Source organism: Muscardinus avellanarius, assembly GCF_963383645.1.
Source record: "Muscardinus avellanarius genome assembly, chromosome: 21".
NCBI classification, from domain to species: Eukaryota; Metazoa; Chordata; class Mammalia; order Rodentia; family Gliridae; genus Muscardinus; species Muscardinus avellanarius.
This window is the reverse complement of record NC_137807.1, coordinates 14774076-14797996: the sequence shown is the minus strand read 5'-3', so window position 1 is coordinate 14797996 and position 23921 is coordinate 14774076. Positions and strand designations below refer to the sequence as shown.

At 48.7% G+C, this 23921-nt stretch overlaps 1 protein-coding gene across 3 annotated transcripts; it reads left to right on the top strand.

The window, feature by feature from the left end:
• Nucleotides 1-7988: 7988 nt before the first annotated feature.
• On the top strand, nt 7989-23493 carry OASL (2'-5'-oligoadenylate synthetase like; the record flags this gene model as incomplete). 3 transcript variants are annotated; one of them, XM_080717855.1, is made up of 6 exons in its annotated part: nt 7989-8186; nt 10777-11059; nt 13031-13206; nt 18943-19184; nt 21256-21403; nt 22993-23493. In XM_080717855.1, the coding sequence occupies 6 exons, from the start codon at nt 7989-7991 to the stop codon at nt 23491-23493; spliced, it is 1548 nt and encodes a 515-aa protein (XP_080573981.1). The 3 variants fall into 3 exon arrangements, with proteins under 3 accessions (XP_080573981.1, XP_080573982.1, XP_080573983.1); XM_080717856.1 differs by lacking the exons at nt 18943-19184; nt 21256-21403; XM_080717857.1 differs by lacking the exons at nt 18943-19184; nt 22993-23493 and having other exon boundaries at nt 21256-21366.
• Between the last annotated feature and the right edge of the window lie 428 nt (nt 23494-23921).

Below are 23921 nucleotides of genomic sequence, written 5' to 3'. Positions count from 1 at the left end.
CTGGCTGAATCACGTGGCAGATCAGAGGCACCGGTGTTTTATAGGCGTGTCGATTCTCACGACATCTCGCGATATCTCCGCTTCTGGCTTCCGCTTCCTGTTCCGCTGTGAGATCACGTGGAGGAGGGACCCAACTTATCACTCACCTGTTCAGTTTCCTATAAAGGCAGCGCCCTCCCAAGGCTTGCTGGCCTCTGCCAGCCTCTCTCCTCTGCTGCCCTCTTTCTTTTCCTCCCATGACATGTCCACAGCCATTCCTTTGAATATGTGTTCCTGTTTTCTTCCAAGTGAGCCTTGTCTTGAAAATTCTTTTCCAGCCCATATCCACAGTAAAACACTCCCCAGCCCTCAACACCCCAGCCCCCACCCCAGCCCATGTCTTATTCTTTGAAAAGGCCCATAATCTCCTACACAAGCCCCAGCCTGGAGTAGCAGTCCTGGTCTCCATGTTTAGAGCCAATGATGCTCCCCTTCTGTCTAAACCTAATGGGCCCAAGGTGACCGCGGTAGAACTCATCCATTGGCTAGCCTTTGCCCGTGAGATTTTGAATCCTGGGGAGTGGTACCAAATCTAGGGAGCCCCTGGTATAGTTAAAGTGAGGTGAATATCTGAACAGAAATGTAATCAGGACAGGAGGGGACTGAACAGCGGAAACCAGAACCCCGCCCAAGCCCACGTGTTACTAAAGAGAGCTAAGGCCCAGAGAATGAGCCACCCTGACAGGGACAGAGCCGGAAGCTCCCACATCCCCAGGAGGACAGCCTGAGGAGGCTGTGGGCCCTGCCTTTTGTCCTCCCCAGTTTCCCCTGGGTCTCTACATCATTCTCAACTGAGAAAGCAGCTGCTCACGAGCAAATTAGAATGTGTGTCTTTCCTGTCCCCAAAATAAGCAACTCAACTCCGGCCACTCAAGAAAATCAATATTCTAGGCCTGCTAGTTCACACTTCTAATCCCAGTACTTGGGAGGCTGAGACAGGAGGGTTGCAGGTTTAAGGTCAGCCTAGACAATTTAACAAGGCCCTCTGCAACTTAGTGCAACCTGTTTCAAAATAAAAAATAAGACTGGGGGTGTAGCTCGGAGGTAGAATGCCCCTGGGTTCAATCCTCAGCAAGTAACACACACACACACACTCACACTCACACACACTCACACAATACCAAGAGTCTCCATAGACACAGTGTCATTTGACTCTTATTCTCACTGCTGCCCTCCAAGTTAGATGAACAAGCAGAAATAACCTTTCAGCCGGGCATGGTGGTCACGCCTCTAATCCCTGTACTTGGGAGGCTGAGACAGGAGGATCACAGGTTTGAGGACAGCCTCAGAAATTTGTAAGACTCTCAGCAACCTAGGGAGACCCTATTTCCAAATAAGAAATAAAATCAAACTGGGGTATAGCTCAAAGTAGAATGCTTCTGGGTTCCATCCCCAGTACCACAAAAAAAAAAAGAAAAGAAATAAAATAACAATCTTTCTCCATATTTTTATTTTTATTTATTTATTTTTTGGGTGTATGTAGGACTTTCCAGCTGCTGTGCTGAATTGGGTAGAAGGCTTTTTTTTTTTCTACATTCTACATTCTAGCATGAGAGATAGGCTTTATAAGTAGATAGGTGGAGCTGGGTGTGGTGGCCAACACCTGCAATCTTAGTACCTGGGAGGCTGAGACAGAAGGATCACAGGTTAAAGGCCAGACTCAGCAAGAAGCAAGAATCTCTGCAACCTAACAGGAGGCTGTTTCAAAATTAAAAAAAAAAAAAAGTAAAAGGGCTATGCAGTGTAGCTTGGAGGTGGACTGCCTCTAGAATCAAGCCCCAGTACCACAACTTTAAAAAAAAAAAAAAAAAAAAGATGTGAGCCAGGTTGGGAGGCTGAGAGAAGAGGATCATGGTTTTTTTTGTTTGTTTGTTTTGGTTTGGTTTGGTTTTTTTGGTGGTACTGGGGTTCCTGGAAGCCCTTCTACCTCCGGGCTACACTCCCAGACCTATTTTATATTTTTGAACAGGGTCTCTTACGCCAGCGCGGCTGGCTTGGACCTGCACGATCCTCCTGTCTCCGCCTCCCAAGTGCGGGGATTACAAGCGTGCGCCACCACGCCCGGCAGGATCACGGCCTCAGCCAGTTGCGAGAATTTCCAGCAACCTAGTGAGACCCAGTTTGAAAATAAAAATAAAATAGACCTAGGTGTATAGCTCAAGGTAGAATGCCCCTGGGTTCTATCTCCAGTACCACACACATAGACACACACACACACACACACACACACACACACACACACACATTCAAACATACCGGGCACAATGGGGGCACGGTTATAATCCTAATACTTGGCAGGCTGAAACAGGAGGATCGCAGGTTCAAAACCAGCCTCGGTAACATAGTGAGGCTCTCAGAAACCTAGTAAGACCCCGCTTCCAAATAAAGAAATAAAATCAGACTGTCTCCTAGAGCCTCACACCGGGGCTAACACATAATAGATGCTCAGTAAATAAATGTTTGTTGTACCGGGGATAGAACCCAGGGGCATTCTACCCCCAAGCTATACCCCCAGCCCTATCTTAATTTTATTTTATTATATATATATATATATATTTTGTGTGTGTGTGTGTGTGGTGGTGGTACTGGGGGTGGAACCCAGAGGCTTTCTACCTCCGGGCTATACTCCCAGACCCATTTTATATTTTATTTGGAAACAGGGTCTCACTAAGTTGCTGAGAGCCTCACTAAGTAGCTGAGGCTGGCTTCGAACCCATGCAATCCTCCTGTCTCAGCCTCCTAAGCGCGGGGATTACAAGCGTGCGCCACCACGCCCAGCTATCTTAATTTTATTTTGAAACAGGGTTTCCCTAGGTTGACGAGAGTCTCACTACTGGCTAAGTTGCTGAGGCTGTCCTTGAACCTGTGACCCTCCTGACTCCATAGTACTGGGATTACAGGTGTGCACCACTGTGCCCAGCTTCCATCCTGCTTTACACCCAAGAGAGAGGATAGAGAAAATGGCAATCTCCGGCACTGATGAAATGCTGGTAATGTTCCTAGTTTTATTTAGGCTTTGGGCTGGGTGCTCTCGATATCACAGGGGAAAGTGCGCCAAGCCCACAGCCCCAGAAGCTGAGCTGCTTGGTCTGAATGTGAGCCGATGAATCCTGATGGCAGCAAGGGACGGGCTTCCCAGTGCGCCTCCCTCTAAACTAAGGGTGTGAACAGCCTGTGGGCTGCGGGAGCTGTGTGCAACAGGCAGAATGAGTGAGTGTGAGCCCGTATCGCGGGGGATCCAGGAAGGACCCAGGAAATCTGCTCCAGCTCCAAGAAGAAATCCAGAGAAGGAAACAAAAACTTCGAGGAGGAAGGACTTTGAACTATTGACACATCCATTTCCTCTACACCCTGAATTTACTTCCTCCTCTATTTGAGTTTGGGTTCCACACCCTACTGTGGTATAGACTCTCTGCCATTGGTCCTTACAGACTACTCACTTCTGAATCATAATGGGTGACAAGTGACAGAGACCCACTTTAAATTAGTTTAGGCAAAAATAAGTAAAATGCCATGGCCCATAAGAGTCCAGGAGGAGCCAGGCATGATGGTACATGCCTATAATCCCAATACTTGGGAGGCTGAGTCAGGAGGATTGCAGGTTTGAGACCAGCCTCAGCAACTTAATGAGACCCTGTTTCAAAATAAAAATAAGCCGAGCATGGTGGCACATGCTTGTGATCCCAGCATTTGGGAGGCTGAGACAGAAGGATGGCAGTTCACAGACAGCCTCAGCTACTTAGTGAGGCCCTTTGCAACTCAGTGAGACCCTGTTTCAAAACAAAGAATAAAAAATAGGGCTGGGGGTATAGCTCAGACGTAGAATGCCCCTGGGTTCCATTCCCAGTACCATTAAAAATAAAATAAAAATAAAAATAAAAATAAAAGAAAGGCATGGTGGCACATGATTGTAATCCCAGTATTTGGGAGGCTAAGACAGGAGGATGGCAGGCTCAAGGACAGCCTCAGCAAGTAGTGAGGTTCTCATCAGCTAGCAAAAGCCTGTTTCAAAATAAAAATAAAAGCCAGGCGTGGTGGCACTCCCTGTAATCCAAGAAAATAGGAAGCTGAGACAGGAATTCTCAGATTCACTGAGGCTTCAGCGACTTATTACCGGAGCCTCTGCAATGTAGTGAAACACTGTTTCAAAATTTTAAAATCCTATTTCAAAAGATCCTGTTTCAGCCTGGCTGGTGGGGCAAGCTTGTAATCCCAGCATTGGGGAGGCTGAGACAGAAGGATCTGGGTTCGCGGACAGCCTCAGCTACTTAGGCTCTTTGCAGCTCAGTGAGACCCTGTTTCAAAATAAAGAATAAAAAATAGGGGTGGGGGTGTAGCTCGGAGGTAGAATGCCCCTGGGTTTCATCCCCAGTACCACACACACACACACACACACACACACACACACACACACACAACAAACAAATCCTGTTTCAAAATAACTGGGGGTATAGCTCAGAAATAGAATGCCCCTGGATTCAATCCTCAGTATCAACCGCTAAATAATTAATTAGTTAAAGTAATTAGTTTATTAATTAAAAAATAAAATAGGGCTAGGGGTAGAGCTCAGAGGTAGAATGCCCCCGGTTCAATCCTAGTACTGCTAATTAATTAATTCATTAAAAATAAAATAAAAGCCAGGCATGGTGGCACACCCTTGTAATCCCAGTACTTGGGAAGCTGAGACAGGAGGATCTCAGGTTCTTGGCCAGCCTCAGATATTTAGTGAGGTTCTCCACAACTTAGTTTCAAAATAAAGAATAAAAAATAGAGCTGGGGGTGTAGCTCAGAGGCAGAGAGGCCCTGGGTTCCATCCCCAGTATAAATAAATAAATAAATAAATAGGACCGGGGGTATAGCTTGGAGGTAGAATTCTCCTGGGTTCAATCCCCAGTACAAAAAAAAAAAAAAAAAAAACACGTGAACATTGGAAGCTCATATTGGGCACAAGTAAATGGACCTTAGTCAGGATTCTCCAGAGGAACAGAACCAACAGGGTAGATATGCAGATAGAGAAAAGGAAACTTATTATGGGAGTTGGCTTGTGTGACTATGGCGTCAGGGTTCCACACCCTACTGTGGTATAGACTCTCTGCCATTGGTCCTTACAGACTACTCACTTCTGAATCATAATGGGTGACAAGTGACAGAGACCCACTTTAAATTAGTTTAGGCAAAAATAAGTAAAATGCCATGGCCCATAAGAGTCCAGGAGGAGCCAGGCATGATGGTACATGCCTATAATCCCAATACTTGGGAGGCTGAGTCAGGAGGATTGCAGGTTTGAGACCAGGAAAGTCCCATCTGTGCCGCCCGAAAGGTTGGGCGTGGTGGCGCGCACCTTCACTCCAGTGCTGGGAATGCGCTGCAGCCTTGGATCAGCCTTGGTGGCGCATGCACGTAATCCCAGCGTGTGGGAGGCTGAGACAGGAGATCACAGGCTCAAGGCCAGCTTTAGCATCTTAGCAAGACCCAGTTTCAAAAAATAAAAAACAGGCTGAGGGTGAGGCTCAGTTCAATCCCCGGTACAAACAACACAGTGTGGTGCTTTCTGGATGGGGTTAGGCAGTTGGAAAGTTTGAGTTGACTCTGCCATGATTGACAAGCTTCTTGAAGCGGATCCATGATTCACTGTGGCTCAGAGGCAGAAGGCCCTGGGTTCCATCCTCAGTACCACAAAACGTAGGTTCTTTGAATTATTCCTGTTTGTTTGTTTGAGTCATACAGTTCCCCTCCCTTCTCTGCTACCACTGCGACCCGAGCCACCGTATCTTTTGCCTGCAGCCCCCTGATGGAGCTCCTGGTGTCCCTCTCCCTCCACCCTACCTCCTGCTCGTACCCTCATTCCCCCCCCAAAAGTCCGTGTAAAGAGCCATGTTTTGGTTCAAATGTCTCCTGTTCAAGTAAGCCTTCCCTGACCACCTGACAGAAGACTGAACATGTAATGCCACACACGGGACCTATTGACCCCTTTCTCTCCTTTATTTCCTCCTTAGCGCTCATCCCCATTTTATTTACTAAAATTTTACCTATGTATCTGGTTTATTGTCTGTCTCAGAATACAACCCTTCCCGCAGGCAGGGGCTTTGGTCTGGTCACTGCCGCATCCCAGCGGCTGCCTGGCATCAGGTAGGTGCTCACAGAGTACCTGGTGAAAGGGTGATGAGCACGGCTGAGTGAGCGAACAGGACGCAGTGCCCGCCCCCACCCAGGCGTGCCTCGGGCCCCCTCCACTCCTGACAAGGCAGGCTCAGCGCCCGCGACCGGAACCCTGGGGCTGTTGGGAGGACCGCGTCTTCACCTGCTGTGCGCTGTGCCAGCTTTTTCCTGGACAGGAGGGTCGCAGGCTCGAGAACAGTCGAGCAACAGCAAGACCCTGAACCCAGCAATCACATTTCAAAGGAGAAAATCAATCAATAAATAAGGTCTGTGTTTGTAGTTCAGAGGTAGAATGCCCCCGGGTCCAATCCCCAGTACCACACACACCAAAAATAAATAAATAAAATCACGTGAAACAGGTCACCTGCTGACACTACCTGGGACCCAAAAGAAATCTGTCTGCTTGGCTTCCTCCCATCTCCCCAGGCTTTCATGCACCACCACCACCCCCTTTTTGGTACTGGGGATGGAACCCAGCAGCGTTCTACCTCTGAGCTACACCCTCAGCCCTATTTTTTATTCTTTATTTTGAAACAGGGCCTCACTGAGTAGCTGCGGCTTGCAATCCCAGCATTTGGGACACATAATCCACGCCCGGCTTTCGTACCCTCTTTTTTTTTGTGGGTCTAGGGATGGAACCCAGGGGCATTTGACCTCCGAGTTACACCCCTGTCTCACTAAGTTGCGGAGGACCTAAGTAGCTAAGGCTGTCCGCAAACTGTGATCCTCCGGTCTCAGCCTCCCAAATGCTGGGATTATAAGCGTACGCCACCACGCCCGACTTCATACCCTCTTTTCGACTGAGCATACATCACACTGACCTCTAGGAATCTAATCCCACTGCCCTGGGAGCCCTTTGGGGCAGGAACTTCAGAGACTTTTTAGCACAATGCCTGGCAGTCAGCAGTCACTCGATAAATGATCAGTGAATTGATAAAAATTTAGAAAAAATGGGTTGGTACTGAGGATTGAACCTAGGGGCAGTCTACCTCTGAACCCTATTTTATTTTTTTATTTCAAAACAGGATCTTGCTAAGTTGCTGAGGCTGGCCTCGAACTTGCAATCCTCCCATTTCAGCTTCCCAAGTCTGGGATTACAGGTGTGCGCCACTATACCCAGCCAAATAAAATCTCATTGGCTGAAAGCTTTCTCTGCCCGTGTTCTCATGCTTCATGGGCGCAAGAGCCTTAGGGAGCAGATGCTGTTATCAAACCCACCTTATGAATAAAGGACACAAGGAACAGAGAGGTTGCACGTCTGACAAAGGCACGCTGGGGTTCAGAGCATCTGTCCTGTCCACTCGGGAGACTCGCTCCCTACCTGCACCATGAGCAAATCACTTCTCTTTCTGGGCTTCAGTTTCTTTTCCACCAGCTAGGGAGTCAGACCGATTATCTCATCAACTCTAACCTACCCAGCAAGGTGCCTCCTGGAAAGTCAAACTCAAGCCAATTTCAGTTTCCGAACGTCATAAAAGGGAAACTCTAAAAATTGAGAATCGAAACTAATGGCAGAATGTTTGGCTGGATGCCAGTCCTGTTAAGGTGGCACCAGACCTGCGGGCCTCAGCCCAGCATCCCTGAGCGCACCTGCTGCACTGAGGGGTCTCCAAGATGGAGAGCCCCATCCTGCCCATTTGCCCCCGGATTCCTCTCTGTTCTGGGCCTTTATCCTCAGGGTGCTGGAGGTGAGCTGGCGAGCCTCCTTAAGAAGAAGGGGGTGTGTGCCCGGAGCTGGGTGAGCTCTTGGCTATATATATTTGTCCAGCAGTAGTGCTCTCAGCACAGAGATGGCCCTGGCCCAGGAGCTGTACGGCGTCCCAGCCTCCAGGCTGGACTCCTTCGTGACTCAGTGGCTACAGCCCAGCCGGGGATGGAAAGAAGAGGTGTTGGAGGCTGTGGGGACCGTGGAGCGGTTCCTGAGGCAGGAGCACTTCCAGGGTGCGCGTGGGCTGGACCAGGACGTGCGAGTGCTGAAGGTGGTCAAGGTGAGACGGGACCCCTCCATCCTCCGACCAAGACAGAACAAAACCCAGGTCCATGTGCCTGGGGATGCCTCGTTATCCCATCACCCAGCTAGCTGCCTCCACCTCGCCACTAGGGAAGCTAATAATACTAGGTCATACTTTGGGATGCAATAGCCTGTCTCATACATTTACGTTATCTCTAATTCCTGCATCCTGCGAGGTAGGCATGATTCTTCTCGTAGCGACTGAAGGCAGTGTGACGTCTTTGATTAGATCCTGTGTGAATAAACTATCTGTAAATTTGGTCTGGGGCCAGGCGTGGTGGCACACACCTGTAATCCCAGGACTTGCGAGGCTGAGACAAGAAGATCACAGGTTCGAGGATAGCCTCGAACTCATCGAGGCTGTCATCAACTTAGAGAGACCCTGTTTCAAAACAAAAAGAGAAGGTAGAGCTAAAGGTATAACTCAAAGGTAGAATGCCCCTGGGTTTAATCCCCAGTATGTATACACACACACACACACACACACACACACACATACATCTTAGTATATATTAGTATATTGGTATATTTAATATATAAAATTTCCTCATATATATGGTTTAGGGACTTTTTATTTTTTTATTTTTTTCTTCTTTTTTTAATTTTTTATTGGTGCACTGTATTCATAGATCATGGGACTTTTTAATATGCCCTGGCATTAGATAATCTGTGGGAATTGCCACTGATTTTGCTAGGTATAATAGTTTTGTGGTTATGAGGAATAAATGTCCTCTGTTGTCTTTTTGGTAGTACTGGGGATGGAACCCAGGGGCATTCTACCTCCAAGCTACACCCTCAGCCCCCCTTTTTTTTGTGGTACTGGGGTTCCTGGAAGCCCTTCTACCTCTGGGCTACACTCCCAGACCTTTTTTGTATATTTTTATTTGGAAACAGGATCTCTTAAGCCAGTGAGGCTGGCTTCGAGCCTGCGCGATCCTCCTGTCCTCGTCTCCCAAGCGCGGGGATTGCAAGCGTGCGCCACCATTGCACGTGCCCAGCTTGTCTTCTCTTTTTGAACACATATATTAGAGTATTTAGGAATAAAGTTACTAGTTCTCTCTCTCTATCTCTATCTCTATCTCTATCTCTCTGTGTGTGTATTTAACTTTAAAACTGTGTTGATAGCCGGGTGTGATGGCGCACGCTTGTAATCCCTGCACTTGGGAGGCTGAGACAGGAGGATCGCGCAGGTTCAAAGCCAGGCTCAGCTGGCTTAAGAGACCCTGTTTCCAAATAAATATAAAATAGGTCTGAGAGTGTAGCCCGGAGGTAGAAGTCCCCTGAGTTCCATCCCCAGTACCACCAAAAGAAAAAGAAAAAACTGTGTAGATAAATACACGTGGCAAGGCTTTTGATTTGTTGAATATAACTGGTTGGATATTAGTGTTCTTTATATTTTCTTTCTAATTTTCTGTTTTAAATTATTAGTAATCAGCCAGGTGTGGTGGTGCACGCTTGTAATCCCGGTATTTTGGAGGCTGAAAGAGGAGGATCTCAGGTTCTCAGCCAGCCTCAACACTTAGTGAGGCCACCTGAAACTTAGTGGGACCCTGTTTCAAAATAGAGAATAAAAAATAGGCTAAGGGTATAGCTCGGAGGTAGAATGCCTCTGGGTTCAATCCCCAGCACCGCAAAATAATAAATAAATACATAGTTGATAATAAAGAGCATTGTAGCTGGATGATGAATTTGATTTCATAGCCAGGATTCAGGCTTCCCCACTGACTTTTTTCCCCAATCCCTTTCTCTAGCTGATTTGTACCACCTCCCGTCCTAACTAAGATCAAAATTCCAGAGTGTCAGCCGGGCGCGGTGGTGCACGCTTGTAATCCCAGTACTTGGGAGGCTGAGACAGGAGGATCGCAGAGGTAGAATGCCCTTGGGTTTGCCGGGCGTGGTGGCGCACGCTTGTAATCCTAACGCTTGGGAGGCTGAGGCCGGAGGGTTACAGGTTCAAAGGCAGCCTCTGCCATTTAGGAAGTAGTGAAAGTCTCATCAACCTAGTGAGACCTTGTTTCAAAATTAAAGTCAAATAGGACCGAGGGTGCATCTCAGAGGTAAAATGTCCTGGGTTCCATCCCCAGTGCCACAAAAGAACAGAGTTCAGAATGAAGCAAGCCATGAAGTCCTTCTAGATTGTTCTTCCCTCTCCACCTGGATCTTACCACTGGGCAAGGCAGAAACAAGCAGAGCGTAGACATGGCCGTCCAGGGCATTGCCCTGCACCTGCCCACGGGACCCACCCCAGCCCTCTCACGTGAGATGGTGATTGAGCCCAGGGACATTCTACCTCTGAGCATGGTGGCCCACGCTTGTAATCCCAGTCCTTGGGAGGCTGAGACAGGAGGATGGTAGGTTCCAGGCCAGCCTCAGCAGCTTATCAAGGCCACCAGCAACTTAGTGAGGCCCTGTTTCCAAATAAAAAATAAAATAGGGCTGGACATGTAACTTAGAGGTAGAATGCCCCTGGGTTCGGTCCCCGGTACCACAAAAAGGGGGGGTATCACTTGTCGTGTGGCACCCAGCAGGACTGGGGCCCCAGGGTGACAGGGCTCTGTCTTCCGCAGGTGGGCTCCTTCGGTAATGGCACCGTGCTCAGGGATACCACGGACGTGGAGCTGGTGGTGTTCCTGAGCTGTTTCCACAGCTTCCAAGAGGAGGCCAAGTACCACCAAGCTGTTCTGAGACTGATATGGAAAAAAGTGTGCTGTTGCCAGGACCTGCTGGCCCTCGGGCTCAGTGACCCCAGCATCACTGAAGAGGTCCCCAGCGCTCTCTTCTTCACCATCCAGGCCAGGGAGACCGCAGAGCCCATCAACGTCTCCATTGTGCCTGCCTACAGGGCCCTGGGTAAGGGAGCGGAAGCTCCAGCGTCACGCCTGCCCTCAGGGAGGCCTGGCACTCCAGCTCAGACACCTGCGTTCACCCATTGTCCCCTGCCCGGCAGAGGAGCCCAGGCTGCTGAACGGAGGCCAGGGCTAACACAGTCTGGCTGTCATGCCGCTTAACTTGGGAAACAAACTTATCAAGCAAAAAATTCACATATAAGCATACAATGAATGGTGGTCAGCACTCAGAGAAAGAATGGGTGGCTGGGGCAACCCAGAAAGATGCCTCTCTCTCTCTCTCTCTCTCTCTCTCTCTCTCTCTCTCTCTCTCTCTCTCTTTCTCTCTCTCTTTTTCAGGGCCTTCCTGTGGAAAGGCTGTTCTGGACAATCAGAGAAGAAGGAGTTAAAATAGTTAAAATAATAACCACGAGTGCCTCTTACTGGGTAGCACTTACTGTGGGCCGGGAAGTCTATCACATGGGCTTCCCCAGAAGCAGACACCCAGCAATAACAATGTGAGGACAGGCAGTTTATGAGAATGATGCTATGATCCCCGATGCTGGATTTTACGTTATTTTTCTGTCATTGTGACAAAATAGCTGAGATACACAACTTAGAAGGAGGAAAGGTTTATTTGGGCTTGGTTTTGGAGGTTTCAGCCCCTGGCTGCCTGTCCCTGTTGCTTCGGCACTGGGGGGCACAGCCCGGCATAGTGGAGCACAGGGCAGACCAGGCCTGTTCACCTCAGAGACCAGAAAGCAAAGAGACGGCGGGACCAGTGTCTCTGTGCCCCTTTAAGGGCACATCGCCAATGACCTAACATACCCGCACTAGGCCCCACCTCCTAAAGGCTCCACCAATAGCATCGCAGGCTGGTGGCCAAGACTTTAGCCCTGGGGCCTTTTGAAAGCATTTAACATCGAAATCATAATAGGTTTTGTCTCATGTACCTGCTCCTATTAATTGTAGTGGCCGACTACAGTTCTAGGAAGAGGGCGTCACAGACACCAATCTGACCTTAGCAAGAAAGAGAGTGATAGCCGGGCGTGGTGGCGCACGCTTGTAATCCCCGCGCTGGGGAGGCATCCCGCAGGTTCAAAACCAGCCTCAGCTACTTAGTGAGGCTCTCAGCAACATAGTGAGACCCTGTTTCCAAATAAAATATAAAATAGGTCTGGGAGTGTAGCCCAGAGGTAGAAAGCTCTTGAGTTCCATCCCCAGTACCATAAAAAAATTAAAATAAATAAATAAATAAATAAGTGGTAGCTGAGCATGATGGTGCACACTTGTAATCCCAGTACTTGGGAGGCTGAGACAGAGGATCACTGGTTCATGCCAGCCTTAGCAACTTAGTGAGGCACTCTGCAACTTAGTGAGACCCTGTTTCAAAATAAAAAATTTTTAAAAACAAGGCTGGGGTTGTAGCTGGGAGGTAGAATGCCCCTGGGTTCAATCCCCAGTGCCAAAAAACAAACAAGGTTAAGACAGAGCGATGAATGTCACAAAAGCGGTTCTCCCCTGTGACTATGAAGAGATCCCAATGGATCACAAGAAAGAGATCTACACGGGACGTTACAGACCGAGGTGTGGTAGCGCACGCCTGTCATCCCAGTATTTGGGAGGCTGAGACGGGAGGATTGCAGGTTTGCGGCCAGCCTCAGCAACTTAGGCCTTGTTTCAAAATAAAAACACAATAGAACAGGCTTGGGGTAGAGCTCAGAAGCAGAATGGGCTCAGTCTTCAGTACCACAAAAAGGAGGGAAGAAAGAGAAACAGATATTGAAGAAAACTGGGGATACTGAGGACATTCAAGGAAGACGATGGCCCTCCAGAGACCGGAGGCAGGAAAGGCAGTTTGGGTTCTCCAAGGCAGGAATCTCCTGAGATAGACAGTAAGTGAAGGCGGACCTTTGGTGTCTCCTGGAGCGCAGCCCCCGGGAGCGAGCAGGCTCCCCACGGTGCCCTCACCCTTCTTGGCCTCCTCTCTCCTCAGGGCCTTCTCTTCCCCACTCGCAGCCGCCCCCGGAGGTGTACGTGAGTCTGATCGCAGCCGGCGGGTACCCTGGGAGTTTCTCCCCGTCCTTCAGTGAGCTGCAAAGGAGTTTTGTGAAACACCGGCCAACCAAGCTGAAGAGCCTCCTGCGGCTGGTCAAGCACTGGTACCAGGAGGTCAGGGCGCGGGCGCGCAGGAGGGCGGCGGAGGGGGTCCCGGGACAGAGGAGTGAAGGCGGGAAACAAGAAAGTGTGGAAGGAGAGGAAGAGGAGAGAAAGCAGCAGAGAAGGAAAGACCAGTAGGTCATGTCAGCATTTCTGTAACTACGGTGGGAAATGCCCCCGTCACGGTCTAGTGTTGGCTGATAGCAAGGTCACCGTGTCCTCTGGACACCGTCACAGCGAGGTGAGGGCGAATAAGAGGAAAGATGCCTTGAATTGCCCCAGCCCCGCCAGGTGATGGAGTTCCTCGGTATCCTCATCCTTACTGAGTTTAATCTTACTTGGCACAAGTATAGTTTTATACTATGTGATTGAAATGGAAGATTACCTGATAACTAATTTTTTGTTTTATTAATCTTCTCTTAACGTGTGTGTGTGACTTGATATTAAACCCAAAGGCATTCTACCTCCAAGCTACACCCCCAGCCCTATTTTTTATTCTTTATTTGGAAACAGCATCTCACTAAGTAGTGTTGGGCCTCACTAAGTAGCCGAGGCTGTCCCCAAACCGCTATCCTCCGGGTCTCAGCCTCCCGAATGCTGGGATTACAAGCGTGCACCACCACGCCCAGCTAATTTTTTGTTTTGAAACAAGGTCTGCTAGGTTGCCGAGTCTCACTAAGTTGCTAAGGCTGGCCTCACATCTGTCCTCCGGTCTCTGAGGTGCTAGGATTACAGGGGCGCACCGCCACTCCCAGAGCAATCTGCTTTCATGAAGTCATTTGCCTTGGGAATCAAAGAATCTGGTAAATATCTGATGTGGTCCCCTTTGGTGGCAATATCTTTCCTTACCATGAATTTATTACCAATTACACTCCATCAGTTTCCTAGAGTGGAGTGAAGAGAAAGAGAGCCCACACAAGTAAATTATATTGTAGTTAGACTGGTCAAATTGGAAAACATTGTAAAATGCTTTTTTTATTTATACACAAAGACAAAAAGAACTATCAGCTTTGGTTTTACAACTTTAGTTATGGATCAGAAATAAAAATAGCAGAAAATCTACCCCTGAGAGAGCTCCTATGTTACGGGAGCCGTGTACACACATGAACACACACACACACACACACACACACACACACACACACACACACATTCCTGAACCACTCCAGTCCATATTGGCATGCAAGACTACAATCATGAGGCTTCTGGGATTTATCAGAATTGTCAAGAATATACCAAAAGAGAAAGAGAAAAGCCAGGTGTGGGGGAGCACATCTGTAATCCCAGGTGCTCTGAAGGCCGAGGCAGGAGGATGGCTTCAGCCCCCAAATTTGAGCCCAGCTTAGGCAACATAGTGAGACCCTGTCTCCTGGAAAAAAGAAAGAACAACAGAGAAAATGAGAAAGTGAGGGGGTGGGGAGAAGAGAGGAGAGGAGAGAGAGAAAGGGAGAGAGAGAGAGAGGGAGAGAGAGAGACGGCCATAGTAGGGTAGGGAGGAGAAAAATAAAGTCAAAAAGAATAAAAGCTATTGTCACAAAGATTCATCCTAAAAGGGTTTTTTTGTTGTTTGTTTTGTTTTTTGTTTGTTTTTTTGTTTGTTTTTGGTGGTACCGGGGTTCCTGGAAACCCTTCTACCTCCGGGTTACACTCCCAGACCTATTTTTACATTTTTATTTGGAAACGGTCTCTTATGCCAGCGCGGCTGGCTTCAAACCTGCGCAATCCTCCTGTCTCCGCCTCCCAAGCGCGGGGATTACAAGCGCATCCTAGGAGTTTAAAGGGGGCATGTCGGAGTGTAAACAGCCTGAAAGGTACATTTTTCAGGAAACACAGTTTTATCAGTTTTGGAAACAAGTCCCCCCTGGGAGAAAAGTCTCAGTGAAACCTTCAATGGCAACAAGGAACTCGGAGCAAAGAAATCATTTATTAAATAAGAACTTGCAGAGCCGCTATAGGGGAATCCGACCGCAGAAGGAAAAACTAACCCCAGTGAAATATATAACGAGGATTAAAAAATATCAAGGACCGCCGGGTGTGGTGGCGCACGCTTGTAATCCCCGCGCTTGGGAGGCGGAGACAGGAGGATGGCGCAGGTTCGGAGCCAGCCGCGCGCTGGTTTAGGAGACCCTGTTTCCAAAATGAAAATGTAAAAATAGGTCTGGGAGTATAGCCCCGAGGTAGAAGGGCTTCCAGGAACCCCAGTACACCAAAAAAAAAAAAAAAAAAGAAAAAAAAATCAAGGACCAAGATCACTGGGTTTATGGTTAATCTCTGGTCATGCAGAGAAAATAGCAGTTTTTCACATCCAGTTTTATCATCTGGAAAGCCATGCCAGTTCTCAGAGAGCCGCACAAGAGAAGTCAGAGATGCCCAAAATGTGAAGAAACCATGGCACCTGCTGCTGGATCTTGTGTCCCCAACGGCCCATCTTTTTTTGTTTGGGGTTTTTTTGGGGGGAGGATGTATTGGTTTTGGTTTGGTTTGGTTTTGGTTTTGTTTGGTTGTACTGGGGATGGAACCCAAGGACTTTCCACCTCCTGGCTACACTCCCAGACCTATTTTATACTTTATTTGGAAACAGGGTCTCACTAAGTTGCTGAGAGCCTCACTAAGTAGCTGAGGCTGGCTTTGAACCTGTGTGATCCTCCCGTCTCAGCCTCCCAAGCGCTGGGATTATAAGTGTGCGCCACCATGCCCGGCTCTGTTTTTGTTTTGATTTGTTGAGGTATTGGGGATTGAACCCAGGGGCATTCTACCTCTAAACTACACCCCCAGCCATATTTTTTATTCTTTATTTTGAAACAAAGTCTCACTAAATTGTTGAGAGCCTCACTAAGTAGCTGAGGCTGCCCTCAAACCACACCTGGCCAAAGCTGGTGTGTGACAGGCTTTGTTCCCAGTTTAGCACTACTGGGAGGCGCTGGAAGCTTTAAGAAGTGGGGTTTAGTGGGGCGTGGTGGCACGCCCTTGGAATCCCAGTACTTGGGAGGCTAAGACAAGAAGGATACAGGTTCACGGCCAGCCTCAGCTGCTTATTGAGACTTCCACAACTTAATGAGACCCTGTTTCAAAATAAGGAATAAAATACAGGGCTGGGGATGAAGCTGGGAGGTAGAGTGCCCCTGGGCTCCACCCCCAGTACTGCAAGAAGAAGAAGAAGAAGAAGAAGGAGAAGGAGAAGGAGAAGGAGAAGGAGAAGGAGAAGGAGAAGGAGAAGGAGAAGGAGAAGAAGAAGAAGAAGAAGAAGAAGAAGAAGAAGAAGAAGAAGAAGAAGAAGAAGAAGAAGAAGAAGAAGAAGTGGGGTTTAAGCCAGGCATGGTGGCGCACACCTGTAATTCTAGTACTTGGAAGGCTGAAACAGGAGGACCAGAGGTTCAAGGTCAGCAATTTAGGGAGACCTTCAGCAACTCAGTGAGACTCTATTTTCAAAATAAAAGAGGGCTGATGGTGTCACTGGGAGGTAAAATGCCCTGAGTTCAATCTCCGGTACAGAGAGAGAGAGAGCGAAAGGGGAGCTTGGTGGGAGGTACTCGGTCATATTGGGACCCCAGCCCCTTCCTCGTCCTCTCCCTAGCTGCTATGAGGAGGGCCACGTGTCGCTCCACACACTCCCACCCACCACAACTGCCGCCTCGCCACTGGCCCCAAAGCAACGGGCAGCCAGCCATGAAATGCAACCTCCACGCCGGAGCCTAAATAAACCTCCCTCTGCGGAAGCTAATTTGAGGTTTCTGTTACTGTAAGAAAAGACTGACTAGCAGCACTCTTGAACTCTGGCCCTGGAAGAGATATTTCTCCTTAAATAGTCTTCCTAAAATCCTAAAAATGAAGCACCTTTTTTTCTTCCTGAGAAGGGGCCTTGCTCTGTTACCAGGTTGACCTTGAATTTCTGGGCTCAGGAGACCCTCCTGCCTCAGCCTTCCAAGCGGCTGGTTTACAAGGCAGGTAGCATGCCCCTGGCAGGGTTTTTCCTAAGGCTTACATCTTAATGATTAGAGGCATTCTGTATCTTTTGAATCATCTTAGTTTTTTTTGTTGTTGTTTCTTTTCTTTTTTCTTTTTTTTTTTTGGCTGTGTATGTGTGTGTGTGTGTTACTGTGGATGGAACCCGGGGACATTGTACCTCTGAGCTATAGCCCCAGCCCTATTTTTTAGTTTATTTATTTATTTATTTATTTATTTATTTATTTATTTATTTTGGTGGTACTGGGGTTCCTGGAAGCCCTTCTACCTCCGGGCTACACTCCCAGACCTATTTTATATTTTGAAACAGGGTCTCGTAAGCCAGGGGCATTCTACCTCTGAGCTACAATCCCAGCCCTATTTTTTATTCTTTTTATTCTTTAGCTTGAAACAGAGTCTCGCTTTAGTTGTAGAGGGCCTTACTAAGTAGTAGCTGAGACTGTCCTCAAACTGTGATCCTTCTGTCTCAGCCTCCCAAATGCTGGGATTACAAGTGTGCACCACCACACCCGGCTTGACTTATTATCTTTTAACTACATAATAATAATTTAAGCCGGGCGTGGTGGTACACACTTGTAATCCCAGTGCTTGGGAGGCTGAGACGGGAGGATCGTACAGGTTCAAAGCCAGCCTCAGCTACATAGTGAGGCTCTCAGCAACTTAGTGAGACCCTGTTTCCAAATAAAATATAAAATAGGTCTGGGAGTGTAGCCCTGAGGTAGAAGGGCCCTGGGCTCCATCCCCAGTACCATAATAATAATAATAATAATAATAATAATAATAATAATAATAATAATAGACAATAATTAACAATAATAATTTTTAAAAACTACACTCTGCTGTCATCAAGCCATCCTAGATTACATTCTTCTTTTTTTCTGTTTATTTTGGTGCTGGAAATTGAACCCAGGGGCATTCTACCCCTGAGCTACACCCTCAGCCCTATTTTGTTTTCTGTTTTGAAACAGTATGTCAGTAGTTGCAGAAGGCCTCATTAAATTGCTGTGGCTGGCCACGAACCTTCAATCCTACTACCTCAGCCTCTCAAGTACTACAAGTGCTGGGATTATAGGTGTGCGACTCCACGCCTCACCTGTGTGCCTTAATTTTTTTTTGGTGGTACTGAGGATTGAAACCAAGGGCTTTCTACCTCTAGACTACATGCCCGGACCTTTTTTTTATTATTTATTTTGAAATGGATCCTCACTAAGTTGCCGAGAGCCTCGCTAAGTAGCTGAGGCTAGCTGAGAGCCTGTGATCCTCCTGTCTCAGCCTCCAAAGTCCTGGGATTACAAGTGTGCACCGCCCCGCCTGGCACTACGTGCCTTCTCTCAAACCAATCACTTGGCCAGGGGAAAAGTCTCTGCTAATGGGCTGTGCCCTCTTTGGAGCTGACAGTGAGGTCGGCGCCGTGCAGACGGTAGGCCTGCTACACCATGGAGCAGGCAATACTGTCTTCTGGAGAAGCCACGCCTATGTTCATCACAGAGTCGCACCCGTGACCTCCCAGTCTCTGTCAGCAAAGAAGCCCTTCCTTTAAGGGAAATCTGCCTCAGGAGCTCAGTACGTTCAAATAGATGACAACATTGCCATCTGAAGCCCTCTGGACTTCCATTTTAATTCTAAAATGGAGGAACCAAGGCCCAGAAAGGGAAAGTAAGCTGGTGACAGCCGCACAGCCAGCAGGGACAGAACCAGCACTAGAATTTGGACCTTCCAGCTCCTAACCCAATACCATCCTTGGGCATAATCCTGAGGTCTCTTTCCTCTCGTCTCTTTGAACAGTATGTGCAGGCCAAGTGCCCCAGGGCCAATCTGCCCCCTCTCTACGCCCTGGAACTCCTGACGGTCTACGCCTGGGAAGTGGGTACCCAGGAGGAAGAGAATTTCCGGCTGGATGGGGGTCTTTCCACTGTGATGGCGTTGCTCCAGGAGTATGAGTTTATCTGCATCTATTGGACCAAGTACTACACACTCCAGCACCCAACCATCGAAGACTGTGTCAGAAAGCAGCTCAAAAAAGAGAGGTACTGAGCCACATTGCTTGCCCGCCAAGGCTCCCAGAGGAAAAAAGAAAGAATTGGGGGACACAAGGCAGAGAATTTGCTGGTGGACTTTACCGAGCACTGGGTAAGGCGAACCCGCAGCTGACACTGAAATCTCAGACCCAGTCAGTGTCTCGAGTTCTCAGCCAGCCAAGATCACAGGAGTCTTAGGGGACGGATGAGCCTTTTCTCTGTTCCCCAAACCACCCGCCACCCAGGACTTAGGAGGCTGAGACAGGAGGAGCGCAGGTTCGAGACCAGCCTCAGCAATTTAGAGAGGCCCTCAGCAGCTTAGTGAGACCCTGTTTCAAAATAAAAAATAGAACTGGGGGTGTAGCTCAGAGGTAGAATGCCCCTGGGTTCGATCCTAGGTACTGCGCATGTACACATGTGCACGGCACACACACATGCACACACGCACACACCTCATCCTACCTTAGCCCTCTTGGTCCCAGAAACCATTTCAGTGCTTTTTGGAGACTGTGAGGAAATGGGAAGAATCCTGAAGACTCAGCTGTCGTTTTCTCACTGATGTGAGCCTCAGCTCCCACCTGTAAAGGAGAAACATAGACGGACTGGTGCCCACGATGGCAGAAAATATGTGTTAAGGAGCCAGATACAAAGCCAGGCATGGTGGCGCGTGCTTGTAATCTGAGCTTTGGGGAGGCTGATCAGAAGGATCGTGGTTCTCGCCAGCCTCAGCTATTTAGTGAGGCCCTTTGCAACTCAGTGAAACCCTGTTTCAAAATAAAAAATAATTGTAATCCCAGAACTTGGGAGGCTGAGACAGGAGGATCACACAAGTTTGAAGCCAGCCTCAGCTACTTAGTGAGACCCTGTTTCCAAATAAAATATTTTAAAGAAATAGGACTGGGAGTGTATCTTAGAGGTAGAAAACCCCTGGGTTCCATTCCCAGTACCAAAAAAATAAAATAAAAAATAGGCTGGGAGTGTAGCTTGGAGGTAGAGTGCCCCTGGGTTCCATCCCTAATATGGCAAAAAAAAAAAGGAGCCACACAGTGACACACGCCTGTCATACCAGTTGAAACAGGAAGGATGCAGGCTGGAGGCCAGCCTCAGAAATTTATATATTTGTTTGTTTGTTTGTTTGTTTGTTTGTTTATTGCAGTACTGGAGATGGAACCCAGGGGCATTCTACCTCTGAGCTACACCTCCAACCCTATTTTTTTATTCTTTATTTTGAATCAGGGTCTCACTGGGTTGCAAGGGGCCTCACCAAGTATCTGAGGCTGACCGCAAACCCAGATCCTCCTGCCTCAGCCTCCCGAATGCTGAGATTACAAGCCTGCGCCAACATGCCTGGCCAGCCTCAGCAGTTTATACCAATTCAAAATAAAAGGAAGTAGGGGCTCAGAGGTATATGCTCAGAGGTAGCATGTCCCTGGGTTCGATCCTCAGTATCACAATAAAGAAATAAATTGTTAGAGGTAGTGTTGTTAAGATTACCCAAAGCCACTCAGCAACTCTACTCTCCAACTTGTACAGCCTGCTCTGACCTTGAAAGGCCCACCTGCCTCAGTGGGCCTCTGTTATTGCTCCAATATGGGGGAGAGAGAGACATAGAGAGGGAGAGAGAGAGATTGAGGATTGAACCCAGGGGAATTTACCACTGACTTGCACTCCCACCCCTATTTATTTTTGAAACAGGGTTTCACTAAGTGACTGAGAGTATCACTAAGTTGCTGAGGCTGGTCTCGAACCTGCAATCCTCCTGCCTCAGCCTCAAGTACTGGGAATACAGGCATGCGCCACCATGCCCAGCTCCAGTATGGCTTTTGAGGCCTCACTCCCCCTACCCTTAAAACTCCTCACAAACACCTAGAGATAAACTTTATCTCCTGAGATAAAGTTTTAGAAACCTGATTCTCTCTACCCTCACGCTCTCCAGAAATGTTCCTGGGCCCTCATGAGCTGATGTCCCGGGCCCTGGACATACGGCTTCAGTGTCTTGGACAGACGGTTCCTGAGGGCACCTTTCTGGCCAGCGGCCTCTGAGCCAGAAGGAGCCTGGGCACCCTCCCCTGTGTTGCAGGCCTATCATCCTGGACCCAGTGGACCCCACCCACGACGTGGCCGAAGGGTACAGATGGGACATAGTGGCGCAGAGGGCCTGCCAGTGCCTCAAACAGGACTGTTGCTATGACAACAGGGGCAGCCCGGTGCCCAGCTGGGCCGTGAAGGTAACAGCTCCTCTGGGCCCTCAGGGTCTGGAGCCCAGAATGAGATGGCTGCAGGTTCATTCCCTGCTCCGTGCCCGCACAGAGCCGCTCTTCGCATCAGGCAGTCTGAGGCCGGCTGCAGGCTCTGGGAGAATTCCAGGCATCTGGGGGAAATCTTGGGCTCTCTGGGCCTCTGGTTCCTTGTCTTTTCATTCTTCCTCTCCTTTTCTTTCTTTTGCTCATAACCTACTGGAAAATCAGTCCCACTTTCCTGATCATCCTCTGTATGAGCTGAGCCTGCCCAGTCACAGCTGGCTGCTAGGTGCCAGCACCGGGCGTGGGGTGGGTCGTCGGGGAAGGAGGTGGTGCCAGGGCACAGAACTAGGCCATGCCTTCCCCCAGAAATTACTCTATGCCGTTAAGAAGCAAGTCCATTAAACAAACTTACACAAAACTGCTAGAAAGATTATGAGAGGGAATGAGACACTGAGAAAGTGGAAAGATGCTACATCATAATGCCAGGCTGTTACAGTTTAAATGGTACTGTGGGATCTTTTTCCTTTATTTAACTAAAATTTGTCGAATAGAAAAATTAAAATAATAGGCAGCTTGGTGCAGCTTTAACGAGTCGTTACTACAAAATCAGTAGGAAATAGAGAAGAAAAGCAGCGTGCTGGCACACACGCTGGAGAGCCCGAAAATGGAGCTATGACCCTTCTCGGGACCCCAGCTTTAAATAGATTTTGTATTGGTATCTTCTTATCAGTGTTACCAAAGCAATGGGCTAGTAACTTATTCCTTAGGCAGGCGGTGCCTCTTTGCCTCCAGACAGTGCACTTACTAAGTGCAGGGGTCAAGAATCTGCCTGGCTTCTGACTCTGTTGTATTGGGCAATATTGGTTGCTCATCAACTATGGGTGCTTTGAAGCAGCACATGGAGTTTACCTTTCTTATTCCCAGGCCAGGTCACAAAAAAGAGGTTAACAGGCACTGATTGCCTCTCTATATTTTCAGGGCTAAAGGCTTCAATTGACTGGAAGGCTTTGACTATAGGTAAACATCAGAACAAGGGCAAAGAGAGGGGGGAGCTCTGCGTTGTAACCGCTGCCGCCCCTCCCTGCCTGAGCGCCTGCGCAGCACCCAGGCTCTGACTACTTTTTACATTTTGGAAATTAATACCAAAGCAGACAGCCTCAGCTACTTAGGCCCTCTGCAACTTGGTGAGACCTTGTTTCAAAATAAAGAATTAAAAAATAGGGCAGGGGGTGTAGCTTGGAGGTAGAAGGCCCCAGGGTTCCATCCCCAGTGCCGCAAAATAATAAACAAACAAACAAACAAATAAATAAATAAATAAATAAATAAATAAATAAAAGAGCTGGGAGTGTAACTCAAAGGTAGAATCCCCTGGCCTCAATCCCCAGTAGTGCCAGAAAAATAACAAAGCAACAAAAAGGACGCAAGCTACACAGTGCAGAACTGGAGAAGTGGCCGGCCTCCGTAAATGTCGGCTGCTGCTGCTGCTGCTAGTTCTCTGGTCCTCGCAAAGAGGAGAGGAGGGGAGGGAGCTTTCCCATTGAGGGAAGTGTGAATTTAACCCCTTTTCCTTGCAGAGAGCACGAGATATCCAGGTGACCGTGGAGCAATGGGGCCACCCAGATTTAATTCTCTGCGTGAACCCGTATGAGTCCATACAGAAAGTGAAAGAGAAGATCCGATGGAGGCGGGGCCACGTGGGCTTGCAGCGCCTGTCCTTCCAGGAGCCCGGCAGTGACCGACGGCTGCTCAGTAGTCACTGCTCTTTGGCCTATTATGGCATCTTCTCCGACACCCGCATCTGCATGCTAGAAACCATCTCCCCCGAGATCCAGGTGTTCGTGAAGTACCCCAATGGCCAGAGCCACGCCTACGCGGTGCACCCCTCCCACGGCGTCCTGGGCCTTAAGGAGCAGATCCAAGACAGGCAGGGGCTGCGCGCTGCACAGCAGCAGCTGGAGTTCCAGGGCCACGTCCTGCAGGACTGGTTTGATTTCGCATGCTATGGCATCCAGGACAGTGACACCCTTGTCCTCTCCAAGAAGAGGGCGGGAGAAGCTTTGTTTCCACCTAGCTAGTTTCCACTGGGAAGCGTCTGTGTGTATTTCTGCCACGGAATCCAGAACGTGGCCTACCCACCCTTCTTTCTGGTTCTCTGCTGGGAGAACAGCATTGTAAACAGCTACCCTAAACCTACCAGCAGAGGACAGGAGGGACAGCACATAAAGGGACAAGGGCCAGATCCTGTGTGACAGTGGAATTCTGGTCCAGCAGCAACGCAGCACTCAACCCTGATCCAAGTCAGGACTAGAGCAATCACCCCACCCCGACACACTTACGGTTTGGGAACACACGGAAAACCAAAGTGAGCTCCCTCACGCCATCGCACAGGCAGGCCCGCTTCCAGCCTGCGGTCTCCCCAGGCCTGCACGCAGCCGGCAGCCTGAGCCTGCCCCAGAGCTCCTGATCGCTCAGCTTCCCCTCCTCCCTTCCTCTGAGTCTCTGT